Source organism: Lissotriton vulgaris, chromosome 2_1 (genome assembly GCF_964263255.1).
Source record: "Lissotriton vulgaris chromosome 2_1, aLisVul1.2, whole genome shotgun sequence".
Classification (NCBI taxonomy): Eukaryota; Metazoa; Chordata; class Amphibia; order Caudata; family Salamandridae; genus Lissotriton; species Lissotriton vulgaris.
In genome coordinates, this window is record NC_141687.1 from 332,166,464 (window position 1) to 332,185,065 (window position 18,602).

The 18,602-nt window shown below is 51.7% G+C and overlaps 1 protein-coding gene across 4 annotated transcripts in view; it reads right to left on the reverse strand.

Moving 5' to 3' along the window:
• Window positions 1–18,602, reverse strand: part of ABR (ABR activator of RhoGEF and GTPase) — a 1,286,060-nt gene that overhangs the window by 25,413 nt on the left and 1,242,045 nt on the right. For all 4 annotated transcript variants that reach the window (XM_086955070.1, XM_086955071.1, XM_086955072.1 and 1 more), the window contains 3 exons: window positions 9,286–9,395; window positions 7,493–7,632; window positions 5,930–6,064 (listed from right to left, as the gene is read on the reverse strand). In XM_086955070.1, the coding sequence (XP_086811196.1) occupies window positions 5,930–6,064; window positions 7,493–7,632; window positions 9,286–9,395 (385 nt within the window). The remainder of the gene's footprint in view (window positions 1–5,929; window positions 6,065–7,492; window positions 7,633–9,285; window positions 9,396–18,602) is intronic.

The window sequence follows — 18,602 nt, forward strand, 5'->3', positions numbered from 1 at the left end:
TGCAAGCTATACGGTACGTCGGCAGTAGAGCGATACTATTAAGCAATCATTTAAAGTTACACTAGACCATACTGTACTGCCGATATGCAGGAGGAGTGAGGTTAATTTTAAATTTTAAAAGACATTAGCAAAAATTAGGTCCAGGAGAGCCATAGTCCAGTCAGTCCCACTACAGAACAGGTAGGCAGCAATCAGCAGGCGAGTCCCATGAGACAAAGGAACGTTGCAATCAAATTAGCGGCATCGCAGAGCTTACGACAGGATAATTAAGCAAGCAGTACGTCGAATGCAGACACGAACCCACCCAGCTTCAAACCAAACTATAGCCCAAGGACAGAAATGAGACAAGAAAAAGTTGAAGAAAGGAAAAATTAAGGCCCATAGAAACAAAAAAACGGACATATAAATCCCCCCACCCTACACGCATGCAGAGGCTACGGCCTACCCCCCCCCCCCCCCCTTGCAGTGTGTCTGTCGCCCATTAGAATACCCAAAATATAGAAGCAAGAGATAAGAAAGAAGGAAGAAAGAAGAGAGAAAACCATCCTAGAAAGCCGGAGGAGGGCCAAGTTCAATTATTCCCGGTCAATCCCGCCATGCAATCCACCTCCACCCCATAAAGAGGAGAAACAATAGCAACCTCAATTACAGTGTTAAATGGGGCGAGACATTCCGGTTCGCACAGTCCAACGTGTATTAAAAGTGTTCCAAGCCAAGTCCCCGCCAGCCTGTCAGTCCCGGTCATACAACGGAGTTTCTCAGCCCTGGCCAGAACGCGACAGTCCCCTTAGGCATGGCGTCCGAGGAGGGCCCGATCCAAACAAAGCCGGAGAGCAAAATGGCCACCATCGAAGAAGAAGGGAGAGGTAGGGACAAAATGGACGTCTACAGGCATCAGCCGAGCCGCAGGCAAGCAGGAGGAGCACCCCCAGACACACAAGGCGACATCCGTTCCGTCGCTGGGAGAAAGGTACTTGCGAGGCAGCAGGCTCAAGGGGATACAGTTGCAGCAAGAACGGAGGTTGGGGAAACAACAACATCCCCACAGACAAAGTCTCGGTCCCCGTAGATATCTGAAACATTGTATCGCCATTAGAGCTGCCGGGCTGCCATTCACGGGAGTCGCGGCAGCGAGAGACAATCCTCACCTCCCCTTCCTCACTCGGCACTTCGATATCCCCCTCAGCGACTGACAAAGTCAAATCAGTGCAGCGCTGGAAATTGGCCGGTCGGACCCGTTCCAACCGCTGTGCTGCGTCATCCAGCCGTTCGCCCATCTTACAGGAGAGTGCTCGCCATTCAGCCCTGAGCTCGACAAGTGCAGCAATGATGTCCCCGCAGGTCGGCTCCGGCTGCGAGCACAACTGCTCCACAGTACGAGGTGATGCATGAAGTGTAGCTCCCAGTTCGCTATCAGGCAGGGAGATGCTGGTGCAAGGCGAGATAACACTCGTCGCTGCAGAGAAGGCAGCCGCCATTTCTAACGTATCGGGAGGTGCACAATAAGAAGGGGGCGAGCTCAGCACCGAAGGGTTAAGGTCCAGGCATGTATGCCACACGATACTGGAGCGCTGCACAGAAGAGGTCACTGCCTTCACGTTGCGAGTCGGGGGCAATCCAGGGGCGACCCACACAATGGGCAGCGCAGGGCAGCCTCAGCGCCGCTCAGGGGGATGACCGCTACGGACAAACACTTCTCCACCGTGAGCCGATCTCACAGAGCGAGGCTCCCGGGTGCCGCAAAAAGGATCCGTCCGACTCCCCCTGCGACGGCGATATGGAACAAGGCATCCACGCACCCCGGGTTCAGCGGGCTGTAGCCGGTCTGATGGTCCACGGCGGTAGGGAGCGATACTGGTCTCAGAGCCTGGATACGGAGACCGTCAACTGGCACGACGATATCTCCGGGAGTCTGGCAGGTAGGGACCTCGGAGGAACACTGAGAGTATCAGTGCGGTTGTGGCTTCGTTCCGCTGCGGCTCAAGCACGGATTAGTAGTCAGGATGTAGGTGCGGAATGCACAAGCTTGCGAAGCCGGGAATCGAGCGTCCGTTCAGGTCGCCATCTTGGCTCCTCCCCCTTATGTCACCCTTTTGATCGATCTTGCAGAGGAGCTGGGAGCTAAGATCATTGCTTATGCAGATGATACTCAGCTCCTCTTCACTTGGAGGGACGCTGCTACATCCCCAGTCCAGCGCCAAAGACTGTCTTACGGCTGTCTTTAAATGGCTGGCATCAGCTCAGCTCAAGTGCAACAAGGAGAAATCTGAGGATTTTCTTTATGGATCCTTTCCTCCGCAGTTTAGGGAGGCTCTCTGGCCAATAGATTATCCTCTACCCAACTCTACGGGTCAGTCAGTTAAAAACCTGGGGGTTGGTTGGATGAGAACCTTTGGTTCTCTACACAGATAAAGAAATTGGCTGGGCAGTGATTTGGCACTTTGAAAACTCTCAGGAAAGTCCTGCCCCTGCTTCCCAGGGCAGCTAAGGAAGTGGTTACCCGTGACCTGATTCTCACATGCCTGGATTATGCAAATGCACTGTACATAGGTCTGCCAGGATACCAGCTGAGGAAATTGCAGGTTATACAAAATGCTGAGGCCAGAGTTCTGCTTAACCTCCCCGTAAGGGCTAGCACAAAGCAGCATTTGTATGATTTACATTGGCTTCCCGTGGCTCAACAAGTCAAATTCAAGGCCCTCACTCTGGCCCATGCAGCACTTCCTGGATTAGGCCCACTCGGTATTAGGAATAGTTTTAGCTTTTACGTGACATGAAGACAATTACGTTCAGCTTCGCAGCGTCTGGCAGTGACCCCCGATTTCGTCTTGCAAGAGTGCGGGGCAGCTCCCTTTCTTTAATGGCGGCCAAAGCCTGAAATACCCTCCCTTACGAGTTGCAGAACACTCCTGACCCTAGGCTTTTAAGGAACTTGTTAAAAACTTTGCTGTTCACCTAATCTGCAGTTGTTTCCAGCTCCTCCCTTGTTTTCATTTAGCTTCCGCACCGGGATACTCTTGAGTAGTCGTGCGCGATATAAAAGATAATAACATAACAGGGTGCCCCTGCATGAGCAGGATACCCCTACAGCCTACGGAGTCTATTCTCCTGGGTTGTCAGTGAAGCAGCAATATACTATATAGAGGGGCATCCGGTAATTATGCGATGACCATTTCGAAACTGGTTGCAACAAACCCCACTATGTTTGGTATTAAACATGTTGGAATCATACCCCCACACCAAGGGTATGATTCCAAGCACTGGAAGAACCCTCCGTTAGGCTCTCCCTGTGCCCGTTGCCAGTCTTCCAGACCCGAACAGCACAAAATGGTTGATGCCGACCAGAGACACATTTCTGTCCTCCTGCTGCTGAGCCAAGCTTGAGCAGGGGAAGGCAGAACAATAGGCATCCTGTCACAGGGAGGTGTGACCACCTCCCAGACAGGATTTAGTGTATTGGGACTGGGTGGGTGCGCTTGCCAGTGCCAGAAAGTCTGCATGAGGAACACATTTGGAGTCCCTATGCACAGTCCAGCCCAAACCAGTAAAAGGACTGTTTCCATAAGGAGCAGGCTCAAGACTGATTTGCATATAGCTGGGTCTGAACAGGGTAGGTGAAGTGAGCTAAAGAACAATGATGGATTAAACTCAGATCTGTGACTGGGGGTATGTGTCTGAAAAGTTTCAGTGCTCTGTCAATCATCTCCTTGTGTTTTCTCAATTACATACACACGGTCCCCCGCCCCCAACACCTCCTCTTCATATACCTCAGATCAGTTATCTCATGGCGCTCAGAAGCATTGCGCGCCTGGTATGTTATGCCTAAGAAATCCAAAATAATATATTAAAATATGCAGAAGCCAATGATGCAACCACAACTCTTCCTGAAACTGAACCGCCGGGCTAGGTTCAAGGTCAAAAGTGTAACCTATTGATTCCAGGGCACACCTCAAGCCTACTGACTCAGCACCTAAACCTGCAGCTGGTGGCGTCAGCTATCCTAGATCTATGCTGATTCTTTCGCTTCGGAGCCATCTCAAATCTATGCTGATTCTGTCGCTTCGGATGTCATCGGCTGCAGGAGGGTAGCAGCTCTGAAGCATCTGCGTTTCCAGGTACCTAAAACTCCACTCAGCAGAAAACTCACCGGCAAGTCCACTGCTGAGGCAGCCAATTTATCAGGTGATCGAGGCGGGGAATGGGGGTTTGAGCGACACAGGGTCATGGAAGGGAATACAGAGGGCGAGGAGGATGCAAAGAAAAAGAAGCTAGTGGAGAGGCAGAGGAGGGGACGGGTATGGAGAATTTGGGGGGGAAGGGAGTAGGAGAAAGCGGCGAAGCTGGAGAAGAGCGAAAAATTGATGGGGAGAAAAGGGTACTGTGGGTAGGGAGAAGAGGGAGCAGGCAGAGGGGAGAACAGAGGAAGGTGGAGTTAGTGAAGAGGTGATAGAGTGTGAAAATAGAAGAAGGCATAGTGTGACAAGATGGATGGGGAGGAGAGGACTGCAGATCGGGAGAAGCTGGCTTTGTGCGTGGGTAGTAGAGGGCACTGTAGCTGGGGAGACAGGGCATGGTGGCTCAAGAGAGAAGACAAAGAAGCGGAGGGCAAGGTATAAAAGGCGACGGACATGATGAGCTGATTGGGAGATGCAGAAGCAGAGACGAAGGTTGAGACATAGAAGGGAATGTAGAGGGGAGAAGCATGACAGAGGATTAGGGAAGGCACAGAAGGGTACGGGTGAGGAGAGGAAGCTGAAGGATGAGGAATGAAGGACGCTGGAGAGGGGCTAGAGGTGGAACACCCACTGAAGGGAGTGAATCCGGCCTCTCCCGTGACAAGAAGGGAAGGGTGGACAGCCACAGAGGGAAAAGATCGACGAGGGAAGCTGGGTGTATGGAAGATGCGGATCAGAAGAAAGGAGGAGGGGAAGAAAATATTAAGATGGAAGGAAATTAAATGGGAATAAAACGTTCAACTGGGATGAAATTGTAGTGGGCAAGCAGAAAAAAGGAAAAACGCGTTTGGTCGAGAGGAAATAATGTATCCGGTGGAGGCAATGGATGGGTGAGAGGGAAAGAAGACTAGAGTGAGAGGGGAATATGGGTGAAACTGAGCGCAAATAGGCGTAGGTTTATGTTGAGTTTGGCCATATCAATGGTATTAAGGGGTGAGAAAATTGATGGGGTGTAGAAACTGGAAGCTAAAGAAGGTGAAGGTAAAATGGGGAAAGAAGGGGTGGTGGGGAAGAGAAGGTGGCTATGCCGAAAACTAAGCATGGCGGATCGGGCAGTGTGGGATGCATGAGAATAGGAGATCATATTGGGGAGCTCTGCAGACAGGAGGTTGATCCAGGCCATGGAAAGACCAACAGACGTTGGGTGGAGATGAGACATTAAAGAAGAGAAGAGTACGAGAATGGTTGCACATGGCAGGAGAATATGCAGAAAGATGGGCTAATGGGTGAAAATGAGAGACTGATTTGCAGTTAGAAGTGAAGGTAGACTAGGTCTGCTATGGGCATCATGGAGCACCAGATTACACCACCTAGAGAGAGATATGGAAACTGGCATTTCTGGTTTATGCTCGCCCTCATCCCTGCCTCCTGAGCAAACCCTGCCCCCTACCCCAAGTCCTCTAACCACTAACAAATTCCCACGAGTGATGTGTGCAATATCAATCATCAGAACCACATAAACATGCTGTGACTGCAGCACTACAATTCAGACGCCCCTTCCACAGACCACATGTTCCATAGCCAGAACATTCACTATATATGATCTGAAGCTCGGTATGTGTGAGATTAAAACACTAATGCAGAAGGTGATTTAGTCATCTGAATTAATACTACATATTTTGAAAATGGGCAGAGGAAGAGCTGGAAAGAAAAAAAAAACCCTTGCAGATCAGGAGGGTACATAAATGACTTACCTATCCCTTGCATGAAGGCGCCGTACAGCCGGTCTGTGAGGAGCGGCTCGGGGAGCTCTCGGAAGTAGAGTTTCAGCGTTCCCGCAATAGCATTGATGTCCATGTCGCTTAGCATCACCAGGATGTCTTTGTTATCTACGTATGTTAAAAATTGAACCATGTTTACATCAAGCAAAGTATAATTGCATTAAGTAGAACAAACTAAAGAGGCCAGTGGAAGTCGCTCATACTCATTGGACTGTCCTAGGACAGTACAAATATTATGAGGAATGATGGGAAAAAGGCTAACTCACTAAGAATAGGATGTGTCCGGTGCCTCCATCCAGATTTCCCTAAAACTCGGTACGATACATGCAAACACAATAACAATGCTCCCATATATATGTGCTGAGCTCCAAGCCAATCTTGCGATGGAATTCTTGCGCTGGAGAGCCTTGTTTCACCTAGAGACACGTCATGGGCGCGCTTATTTGCTCTCCTTTCAGAGCAAACACAGGAGGATGAAAAGCAGGTGCCTCTTTAAAAACATAGCAGCTGAGCACTTGTGAGGTCAGAGAGCAGCTTGCCAAGTCCATTTGTAGCCATCTCGGAGCAGTACTATAAACGAACTTTGCTGCCTTCGCAGAAAGCAGGATGTTTAAGGTCTGAAGCACAGGGTTCCTGCCAAATGTGAGGCTTGGGTGCTTTAAACATCCTCAGGATAGCCACCCTCTCACCTCTGTCTGCAGCCAACCCTCCCCACTTGTCTAACTCCATCACTTCCTTTCTCAACTGAGTCTCACTTTGGTATGACAGACCAGCGTCACGTGATTTATTTCAATGGAAGAAAAGGGCAACTCTAAAAAAAATACCGAAAAAACGTCAAAAGCGCCAGTAATTAACTATGAACTGCTGTGCAGGAGGCTGAGGTTACTTCCTCGAAAAAGGATAGAGGCATCCTGACCCACTCATGCCTTGCGTCTTGTAAAGCAAGCCCCCCCCCCCCCCCCCCCCAGCCATAATAAACAAGGGTAATACATCATAAATTACACTTGTCGCTTCCCTGGATGTGATAGGGTTCCCTTATTTCCCTGTCCTCTTTGCTATAGCACCTACGGTGATCCCCTTCATTGGTCATCGCAGCCTTCCCCGTCGAGTCCTGTCTAAATAGGTTGGTTTGCTCCAATTTTGTCCCTTTGTTAATGAGTGTACTTTGTTGTCACTGCTCAAGCTTTGAATGAGTGTTTTCCATGAAATGTCAAAGATCCCGTTTACAGGGATTTACTCTTTCGATAATTTCAAAATAGGCTGTTTCTTTAGGAAATTGGCTATTATATTTTCCCCCATTCGTCACCCTTTTATGCAAATAACCCTTCTTAGGATATATTAACAAAATATATTAACAAAATCCCTATTTTTTTTCTACTTAATTAAACCCCTTCATTGACAGCTGCTAATATTACTTCTCAGTGCTTTGCTTGGAGCTCTTTTTGTCCATGATCTTCTGTTCGGTCCTCCTCAGGATCCCGCCTCCCCCATGATCCCGCCTCCCTCAGGATGCCGCCTCCTGCGCCATGCACTCACTTGCGTCAAAGGCGGCCTTCAGAGCCTGGATGTCGGTTGCCACACCAGAGATCCTGTAGATGCCCACTTCCTCGATGCCACGTTTCTCCACCTCCTCGACACACTGCCGCACGATGTAAGGCACTTTGGACCGTTCTCGCCTGTAGGATGAACACATTCATTAATAAGAGGGAGATGCTTCCAGGTCCCTTCAGGGGTCGCTTTCTGTCACTATCAGCCTCAAGCAGAATATAAGGGGTTCAGTGTGCAAGAAGTCGAAGGGGATTAGTTTGAGATGCTCCATCAAGTCTATGCATGAAATAATGGAAAACTGAATGAATGGAAGAGTAAATTAATAAATGAACTGTAGACGTCCTTACTGCACCAGAAATGGGAAAGTAGCACTTCTGCCAATCTGCCTCAATAGGCCCTGCTGCACCCCGCTCCCTGCTAATGCAGAACCGTGGCCAAAACACTGCTATGTCGATAAAAGATTACCATCCGGTACTGCAACAGTGGTAATAAGCATCTCTGCCATTGCTCCTTCGAACTGATCACATCTACACTTTTGTCATTCTAACAATATCTAATCCCTTTCTTAACTTACCATTTACTGCATGCAGCTATGCCTTGTCTGGCCTTCCCCTAGTCTGTCCCGGATGCAAATGGGCTAGTACACAGACTATAATACATCCAAGGGATACAAACGTTGTACTACAGACAGAAACTCTTCTTAGGAAACTCGATTTGAGGTAATGGATTGGCATGAATGCAGAAACATGAGTAACAGACCTAAGTACTTCCTAATGACGATGTCGAGTAGAAGCATAGAGCAGATTGTGTGATAAAGCAACAAGGGGACTTTCAGAATACACACAATAAGAAAAAAACATTCAACTAAGTGAAAAAATAAACAAAGGGTGTCAGATTGAACGATAATGATAATCACTGCTTTGTAGAACACTGAAAGAGACCGTAATACCCTTTTCTCTTTAAAAAAAAAGATAATTGAACACAATCCACTTTCTAACAATCTAATGAGTTCTACTGTAAAGGAAACAATTTCACCTATAGGGACCTTAAATTGAACCTCTATCTTTGGAAACTGATGGGACAGGATAAGATTTTCAAATACGTTGAAGGTAAATGTAAACTGAACTTGTACCTCTAGCAGTGCTCGTATATCACAGTTCTACACACTTTAGGAGGTAGGAAGTTACACCCCACCTCACTTTTCCATCGCTCCCTCCCTAAAGAAGGGGTTTAGTGTCACAGGCTGCAATTCAAAAACAAGTCATATAAGGAAAAGTGGATTCCTCACTACCCAGTGGCTACAAATAACTACCTCTATTCTCATGTTTATCAACTTTACGTCTCTTGTCCGAGCCAATAAATTCCCCCCCAGCTAACGTCAAGGCTTGGGAATCATGAGCACATGCAGCACAAGGCCTGGTAAACAGCTAGCAGGAGTAGTACCCTGGGCTTGCGACTAGCATCTCTAGCGTTGGAATCACTGACCACGTCCAGCCATAACCTGGGATACAGTGTCAGCCACTAATAAGGGAGCTATGGAGGTAATTACCACTGTTATATGTAAGAAAAAAAATTACATTTGTTTTTAGTCCAAATAACTTGTAGTTAAATGACGACTTAAATACTATTGAGTGGAGGGCTGCAGCTTCCCTTAGCCCACTATGTTCATACTCGTTGATAACTGAATACCTGTTGCCAGACAATATGGGATGTAACAAGGTGTGAGGAGTTACGCAGAGTACTTGCAAAACTAGGCAAGAAGGTGGATCCTTCTCACTTACTTTGTGACAACGCTGATCTTCACTCCGAAGACACCCGTTTGTTTTTTGGATGGAGTTCGCTTTAGGCTCATGTCCCGACTCGTGAACTTCATGGAGAATTCCACTTTGATCTAAATGAGGAGAGAGTCAAAATAAAAAGTGAAGTTAGATCATAAGGAGGGTTACAAAGGGAATAAAGAGGTGGCAAGAATGATGTAGAAAGCGATGGGATGAATTAAGATAGGAATGGCAAGAAAGATCATGAGGACTGTCCAGAAACCTCTGGGCATGCAAAGTGTGTTGCTAAGCTTCTGTTTAATAAAAAACATTTGAAAAAAAGGGATAGCAGGGAAGAAGTGACAAAGGCATGATGGGGATGGGAAAAGTTGAAAGGAAGGAGTGATTGGAGATCGAGAAAAAGGTCAGAAGGAAGAGGATAAAATTGTTAAAAAGAGGTCAAGACAAAAAGGAGAACTCAAGAGGAAAGAAAGTGAAGGGCAAATGGAAGACACGCAATAGCAATACCACAAGGAGTAGCCTCTGGGACCTATTAGCTTTGCCAATGGTTCTAGCCATGATTTGCAGCATCCCCCAAGCATGGCTTTTAACCCCTTCAACGCTGATGACGAGCTGGGCTCGTCATGGCGTAGCCTCCTCGCACGCTGATGACGAGCCCAGCTCGTCACGTAAAGTGCGTTTTTTAAAAACCCAGCGTGCGAGCGGAATTCCGCTAGCGCGCATGCGGTTAAAAAAGGGGGGGAAGAAAAACATATGCATCTGGACGCATCATTTTGTAGCCACATGGGCGCGCCTATAAAATGATGCAAATACCTTTTCTATTTGCCAATCTGAATTAATTGGTAAACAAACTAAAAAGTAAAACGGGTGTGGGGGAGAGGGAAGCAACATGGAGAAGACAACATGAGTGGGGAAACAACATGAGAGGGTGAGCAAAGCAACATGGGATGCAGGTGGGGGGGAAGCAACACGGAGTGCGCAAGGAAGGAATTAGGAGGTGGGAGCAAAAGGAGAGTGACAGGAACACACAGGAGCAAACAAAAGACAGAAAGACCACTGTCCGCTAACAAAATGCCTCCCAACAGACCGCACATGTACTGCCTTAGGCGAGACCTAAAAAATGGGAATACAAAAAGGACATATAGAAAGACAGAGGGAGTGAGTCAGACAAGGAAGGCAGGAAAATGATAGAGAAGTGGGAGAGAGGAAAAAAGAGGCAAGTAACAAATGAATAGTTACAAACAAAGTAGAGTAAAGGAAGAGAGTAGAAGTAGGATGGAAAGTAAAGGTGATGGGACAAAGAAGACAATAAGATCAGGAAAAAAGGAGTGGAAACAGAATGGAATATAGATGGGTTCAATCAAGTCGAGTTGAGTGAGAGCACATGAGAAAGAAGTAACAAAATGGGAAATAAAAACATGGTAGATGGAAAAGGGATTTGGGAGTAGTAAAGAAAAGTGAAAAGAATGGTCATTGAGTGTATGTTATGTTATGTTATATATTGTCTTTTATAGCGCGCGGCTACTCAAAAAGAGTGTACCAGCGCTTTTATTAAAACCTGTAGCAGAGTAACACAACACAATGATATAAAAGCAAATCAACAGAAACAAAGAAACAGGATAAGCAGCCTAAAGGGCAAAAAGCCTAGTTTTAAGGCCCTTCCTAAAGGTAAGCAAATTAGTGGCACCACGTAAAGCCAGAGGAAAAGTATTCCACAACTGTGGCGCTAGCAGCCTAAAGGAACGGCCTCCAATACGAGCCCTTTTTACTCGCGGGACCACCGCAAGAAACAGAGATTCAGATCTTAGGGATCGAGCCGGGTGGTAGAAGGCGAGTCTCCTTTGAAGATAATTTGCTCCCACAGCATGAAGAGCCTTGTAGGCCAAGGTCAAGGCCTTGAAAACTATCCGCTTCCGGATAGGCAGCCAATGAAGCGACTGCAGAAGGCCAGCAGCTCTGGCTCGCCTATTCAGGCCATAAATGGCCTGCGCGGCTGAGTTCTGGACGACCTGCAGCCGCTGCAATAGATATTCCGACAGGCCCAAATAGAGGACGTTGGAATAATCCAGTCTTGAGCCAATCAAGGCCTGCACTGTCATCTTCCTGTGCTCCTCTGAAAGTAGAGGCAGAAACTTCCGGAGCATCTTGAGGAGACCGAAACATGTTCCCGTTAGGCCTAGGATCTGAGATCTTAACGTCAGACCATTATCCATCTTGATCCTCAAGTTCTTAACCAGCCGGGACGAGCAAGACGGGGGGAACATATTGACAGGCCACCATGCCTGCCAATCCGGATGAACAAGTTACTTACCTTCGGTAACGATATATCTGTAAGAAACATTAGTTAGTGTTAGATTCCTTACCTTAGAATATCCCCAGGCGTCAGTCTGGATCCGGAAACTTTTGCGTAGCAGTACCCCTGCGCGTCGGTAGGCGTCGTCTGCAGGCGTCCCCTGCGGCTCCGCGGCCGTCGTCGGCGTCGTGCGCCGTGATGACGTCGCTGGAGTACATAGACGCCGCCTCCGTGCGCTGACGTCAGTTCTTTGCACACAGCCTTTCCGCGCCAGGAGACGCAGAGCCATGAGAGAACCAACACTGGTGCCATGTAAAAACTAGGGCCCTGAAAGGGATGACCTTAACCCTAGGTATCAGTTCGCAGAACGGGGAGGATGGGTGGGTTCGGTAAGGAATCTAACACTAACTAATGTTTCTTACAGATATATCATTACCGAAGGTAAGTAACTTGTTCATCTGAAAGAAACACGTTAGTGTTAGATTCCTTACCTTAGAATACATACCCCAGCAATACCAACCCCGGTGGTGGGTCTGCGAACCAATACAATACTACACCAGAAAGTCCTGGAGGACAGAACGGCCAAAGAAGCCATCCCTCCGGACTTGACTGTCCAGGCAGTAGTGCCTCGCAAAGGTGTGCAGCGAGGCCCACGTAGCCGCTTGGCAAATGTCCTGCAAGGGGACTCCCCGGCCCAGGGCAGTAGTAGCCACCGTGGCCCGAGTGGAATGGGCCCTCAGCCCAACAGGAGGCTCCTTCCGAGCCAAAGAGTAGCACGCTTTGATGCAGAGGACGACCCATCGAGAGATGGTTCATTTACAAACCGCCCGTCCCTTCTTCGCACCCACGTAGCCAACAAACAGTTGGTCATCCACCCGGAACTGGCGTGTGCGATCCATATAAAATGAAAGCGCACGTTTTGGGTTCAGACGGTGGAGCCGCTCTTCATCCTTTGAAGGATGCGGAGGCGGGAAGAAGGAAGGGAGGGTGATGGACTGCCCGATGTGAAAGGCCGAAACAACCTTGGGCAGGAAAGAGGGTCTAGTCCTCAGAACCACCTTGTCAGGGTGAATGGACAAGAAAGGAGGTTGGACAGAAAGAGCCTGGAGCTCACTCACCCTCCTGGCAGAGGTGATGGCAACCAGGAAAGCCGTCTTTAAAGTCAGGAGACGGAGAGGGCAAGAATGAAGGGGCTCAAAGGGAGCACACATCAGAAAGGTCAGAACCAGGTTCAAATCCCACTGAGGCATCACAAACGGAACAGGTGGAAACATGTGAGTGATGCCCTTCAAGAATCGAGTTACAATCGGGGATTTGAACAAAGAAGGCTGATCAGGAAGCCTTAAAAAGGCTGAAAGGGCAGAAAGGTAGCCCTTGATAGTGCCCAGAGCAGAGCCCTGCTGGGCAAGAGAGAGAAGAAACAGAAGAACCTCGGAAAGAGGGGCAGAGAGTGGATCCACAGCCTTTGCTGTGCACCATGCCACAAATCTGTTCCACCGACAGGCGTATACCGACTTAGTGGAGGGACGCCTGGCTGCCAGAATTACATCACAGACTTCAGGAGGCAAGTCAAATGGCCTCAACTGCCGCCGCTCAATCTCCAAGCATGGAGGTGGAGACTGGACAGGTTCGGGTGGAGGACCGTCCCCTGCTGCTGCGACAGAAGGTCCTCCTGAAGGGGCAGGCGGATCGGGGGACCGACTGACATGCTGAGTAGCTCGGGATACCAGTACCTTCGAGCCCAGTCCGGAGCCACAAGGATAACTTGGGCCCGGTCGCGCCTGATCTTCTTCAGCACTCTGGGCAGAAGTGGTATAGGCGGAAAGGCGTATAACAGACCGCAACTCCACTCGCGCCGAAAGGCGTCGCCGTGCGAGTGCCGTCTTGGAAACTCCAACGCGCAGAACTGATGACATTGCGCGTTCTCTTCTGTGGCGAATAGATCTAACCAAGGCTCTCCCCATCGCAGAAAGATGCCTTGCGCCACGTCCGAGTTCAGACGCCATTCGTGATCCATCGAGCACCGACGGCTGAGTTCGTCCGCCCTGGCGTTCAGAGAACCTGCCAGGTGTTGAACCATCAGAGACACGCCCTGACGTTCCAGCCATTGCCAGAGGCGCAGAGCCTCCTGGCAAAGGGTCCACGACCCCACTCCGCCCTGTTTGTTGCAGTACCACATGGCGGTGGTGTTGTCGGTGAACACCTGCACTACACTCCCGTTGACAAAGGGGAGGAATGCCTTCAGTGCCAGACGAATCGCCCGCAGCTCCAACAGATTGATATGGAGCCGGGACTCCGCCGGAGACCAGATGCCTCTGATCTCTGCCTCTCCCAAGTGGCCACCCCAGCCCTGGAGGGACGCGTCCGTCACGACAACGTGCTCCGGTTGGGGAAGGGAGAGGGACTTGCCCCTGACCCAATCGCGGTCCGTAAGCCACCACTGCAGTTGTCTCGCAGTGCCCTCCGAGATCAAGACGTGGTCGGACAAGTTGCCCTGATGCTGTGCCACTGAAACTTCAGGTCCCACTGCAGAGCCCGCATCCGCCACCGGGCGTGATGCACCAGAAGGATGCAGGAAGCCATCAGTCCCAGCAGCCGCAGCGTCAACCTGACCGAAACTCGGGATAGCGGCTGAAAGATGGGAATCAAAGCCTGAATATCCCGAACCCGCCGTTCCGGAGGATAAACCCGAAACTGCGCCGAGTCCAGAACCGCTCCGATGAAAAGGAGCTTTTGAGAGGGACACAGGTGTGATTTCGGCACATTGATGGAGAACCCCAGGTCGTGCAAGAGGTCTGCCGTCATCTGAAGGTGGTGGACGACTGTCTGGGGCGAGCCCGCCTTCAACAACCAGTCGTCTAGGTAGGGGAAGACTGAAACCCCCAACCTGCGCAGATGGGCTGCGACCACCGCCATCACCTTTGTGAACACCCGTGGGGCGCTGGTAAGGCCGAAGGGGAGCACGATGAACTGAAAGTGCTCCAGGCCTACCGTGAACCGCAGGTAATGCCGGTGGGCCGGCAGGACGGGAATGTGAAAATAGGCGTCCTGCAAGTCCAACGCTACCATCCAGTCTTGTGGGTCTAGAGCAGCCAAGACCTGAGCTAACGTCAACATCTTGAACTTCTCCTTCCGGAGGAAGCCGTTGACGTTCCTTAGATCCAAGATAGGACGTAGGCCCCCCTTGTCCTTCTTGGGCACCAGAAAGTAGTGGGAATAGCAACCACGCCCTACTTCTGGCCCAGGAACGCGCTCGATGGCCCCCTTGGCCAAGAGGGCCGTAACTTCCTTCTGCAGAAGTTGCAAGTGGTCCCCCGACACACGGTGGTTCTGCGGTGGCATGGCTGGAGGAGAGGTCTCGAAGGGGAGGGAGTAGCCCCTCCGGACGATTTGCAGCACCCACCTGTCCGAAGTGATCGTGCGCCAGTGAGCGTGGTGATGGCGAACCCTGCCACCCACTGGCGTCACATGGGGCCGAAAGCACGGACTAGGAGGATTTTGGGGTAGATGCTGCGGGGGAGGGTGTGGTCTGACCCCGCCGTTGACCCCGACCGCCACCACGGCGGTTTCCACGGCCGCCACCGCGTTGAAAGGATTGTTGCGGCGCGTGGCTGGCAGCACGTGTGGGGGCGCCCCTTCCTTGGCCACGAAAGGGACGAAACGAACCCGTTTGCTGACGCTGGGTCGAGAGACCCAAGGACTTGGCCGTGACCCTGGAGTCCTTGAAGCGTTCCAGCGCGTGGTCCGCCTTGTCACCGAACAGGTGACAGCCATCAAACGAAATGTCCATCAAGGTATTCTGGACATCAGCCGAAAAATTGGCGGATCTCAGCCAGGCGTGGCGACGAATCGCCACCGTCGTTGACATAGCTCTGCCCAGCGAGTCGGTCGTATCAAGACCACACCGTATCGAATATTTCGCTGCATCCCGGCCCTCAGCCACAGCTTGACCGAGTTTTGCCCGCACCTCCATGGGGCATTCTGGCAGCAGTTCCGCGACCGTGTCCCACACAGAGTGGGTGTAGCGGCCCAAGAGGCAAGCGGTGTTGCAAGACCGCAGGCCCAAACTAATGGACGAGAAGACCTTCTTGCCAAACTGGTCATACCTCTTGGATTCCCGGTCGGGCGGGGCCGACGGGAATGCGGACTGGGAGGTCGAGGCCTGGATCACCAGACTCTCAGGAGTGGGGTGGGTAGACAGGAACTTGGGGTCGTCCGGACAAGGACGGTGGCGCCTGGCCACGTTCCGATCAACAGGTGCACCTGAAGCGGGCCTGGACCACGTGCCCAACAGAACGTCTGACAAGGCTTCATTAAACGGCAGCAGTGGCTCCTGTGGGCATGACTGCGGTTTGAAAACCTCAGTGAGGATGTTAGGCCTCACGGCCGCGACGGGGAGCTCAAGGTGTAAGGCCTTGGCAGCCCTCATCAGCACCACTGAATATGCAGCTCCCTCCACCGATGCCACGGTTGGAGGAGAGATCAAACCAGGGTTAGGAGAGTCGTCCAGACCACTGGCATCCCCCAAGTCACCTGTCCAGTCCGGGTCATACTGGCACTCGCGTGACAGAGGGTCCTCGGACCCCTCCCAACCTTCTCCGAACTCTTCATCTTCTCCGTATTCGGAGTCAACGATGTAGACCGGCTCCTCGGGGTTCATGGGCCCCATCGGCGCCGGGACCGGCGTCGAGCGACGCCGGTCCGACTCCGCGTCCGGCATCGGGGAAGGTAGGGGAACGGCGCCGCCCGGAGCCGGCGTCGGAGCCCCGTTGCCGGCCGGAGCCGGCACCGGAGAACCGGCGCCGCGCGGGGGCGGCGTCGGGGGTAACCCCGATGGTAACGGCGCCGGGGAGGCCGGAAGACCAGCCGGCGCCGATCCCGAGGGCCCTTGCGGCGCCAGGGTCGGAGCCGTTGGCGGCGCCGGGGCCGGAGCACCCGACGGCGCCGAGGCAGGGACACCCGAACCGCCAGGACCCCCAGACGGTAGCACTGGGCCCGAAGGCGCCGTAGGCCCCGTCGGAGAAGCGAGCGCCCTCATGGCCATGAGGAACGCCTCGATCTCCTCAGGCGTCGCGCCGTGCCCAGGGACCGGAGGGTATGAGGCAGGCCGCGCCGGCGACTCTCGCGGAGCCGCGGGGTTGGGGTCACCCGAGCCCCCGGCCGCATCGCGCGAGCGTCGGGGGGAATCGGGGGTACGATGACGACGCCCCGACTTCTTGTGCTTCTTACCTGATGAGCCTGACGAGTGGTGTCGACTTCCGGAACGCTCGGCGCGGCTCCGCGACCGCTCCCTCGAACGCTCTCCCGACCTCCGGCCGGACCGGGACCGCTCCCGGTCCCGACGTGGGGCCGACACCCGGAGCTCCAGTAGCTTGCGGGACCGCTCCCGCCTAGCCTTGCTGGTGAGGGCCCGGCAGTCGACCCAGGAGTCCACGTCGTGGTCGGGGCCCAGACACCGGAGACAGAGGCGGTGATGGTCTGTGACCGACATCGTGCGCTCACAGTCATCACAGGTTTTGAACCCAGGCATCCTAACAGGCACAAAAAGAGAAATAGCAATCGAAAAACTTGGTCAATAGACCGGAGTACTGCTCTTCAGATCTGCGTCCACTGGCGCGGAAAAAAGAAGAACTGACGTCAGCGCGCGGAGGCGGCGTCTATGTACTCCAGCGACGTCATCACGGCGCACGACGCCGACGACGGACGCGGAGCCGCAGGGGACGCCTGCAGACGACGCCTACCGACGCGCAGGGGTACTGCTACGCAAAAGTTTCCGGATCCAGACTGACGCCTGGGGATATTCTAAGGTAAGGAATCTAACACTAACGTGTTTCTTTCAGATCAGATGGACAACCGAAGAAGAGTACCTCAGATTTATCTGAGTTGCACTTGAGGCTGTTCAGCTGGAACCATTTAAGAACAGCCCCAAGGCACTCACGGATACTCTCCCCATCAAAATCTCCTCCTTTCCTGCACGAAAAGAGGAGCTGGGTATCATCTGCGTAGGATCCGATCTGGGCCCCAAAAGACTCCGCCAATGCCGCCAAAGGGGTCGTAAAGATGTTAAAAAGAGTCGGGCTCAACACAGAACCCTGCGGAACTCCGACTCCCAGAGGCGAATTCACGGCCGAGCTAGGTGAGGCCCAGACCGTTTGTCGACGGCCAGCCAGAAATTATCTAAACCAGCTGAGCACCGTCCCCCTCAGACCGATCTCATAGAGTCTGGCGAGAAGACCCTCATGGGGGACGGTGTCAAAGGCCGCCGACAGATCCAACATGACAAGCATGGCTTTACCCCCTGAGTCCAGTACCTCTTTAATGGCTTCAGACACCTCCAAAAGCGCAGTCTCAGTGCTTAGGTTGGGGCGGAAGCCAGATTGAGTAGAGTGCAGTACATTATGAGATTCCAAAAAGTTGGAAAGCACAATATGCACATGCTTCTCCAGGATCTTCGTTAGCGCGGGGAGGAGAGAAATAGGCCTATAGTTGGCCAGGACTTCCGGGTCAAGACCAGGCTTCTTAAGCAAAGGAATGACCATTGCCTGCTTCCAGGCCTGCGGAACCACTCCCTGGCTCAAAGAGAGGTTCAGGAGTGGATTCGCCAGCGGATTTATAACTTCCGCCATTTTTGCCAGAAATTTGGCCGGGCATGGGTCAAGAGGCGACCCAGATTTAAGATTGACCCTAAGTGCCAATGATGCAGGGGCTGAAATAAATGGAAAAACTGCCATAACTGGACCCGAAGGGGCCAGTAAAACTGATCCGTGTTCGGGGCTGACTGATACTGCAGTCGCCATCAAAGGAAAAGAGTCTTGGATCAGTTTTATCTTGATGGTAAAGAAATTTGCAAGATCGGAAGCCCAGGACTCAGAAGGAACAGCCTGAGTCGCGTTAGATCGGGGGGCCGTGAATTCCCTAACGATTGTAAAGATCTCCTTACAGGAATTAGAAGCGGCCTCTATCCTGCTTGCAAAATAGCCTTTTTTCTCCAGGAGGATATCCCGATGATAGGCTTTAACCGCTTTCC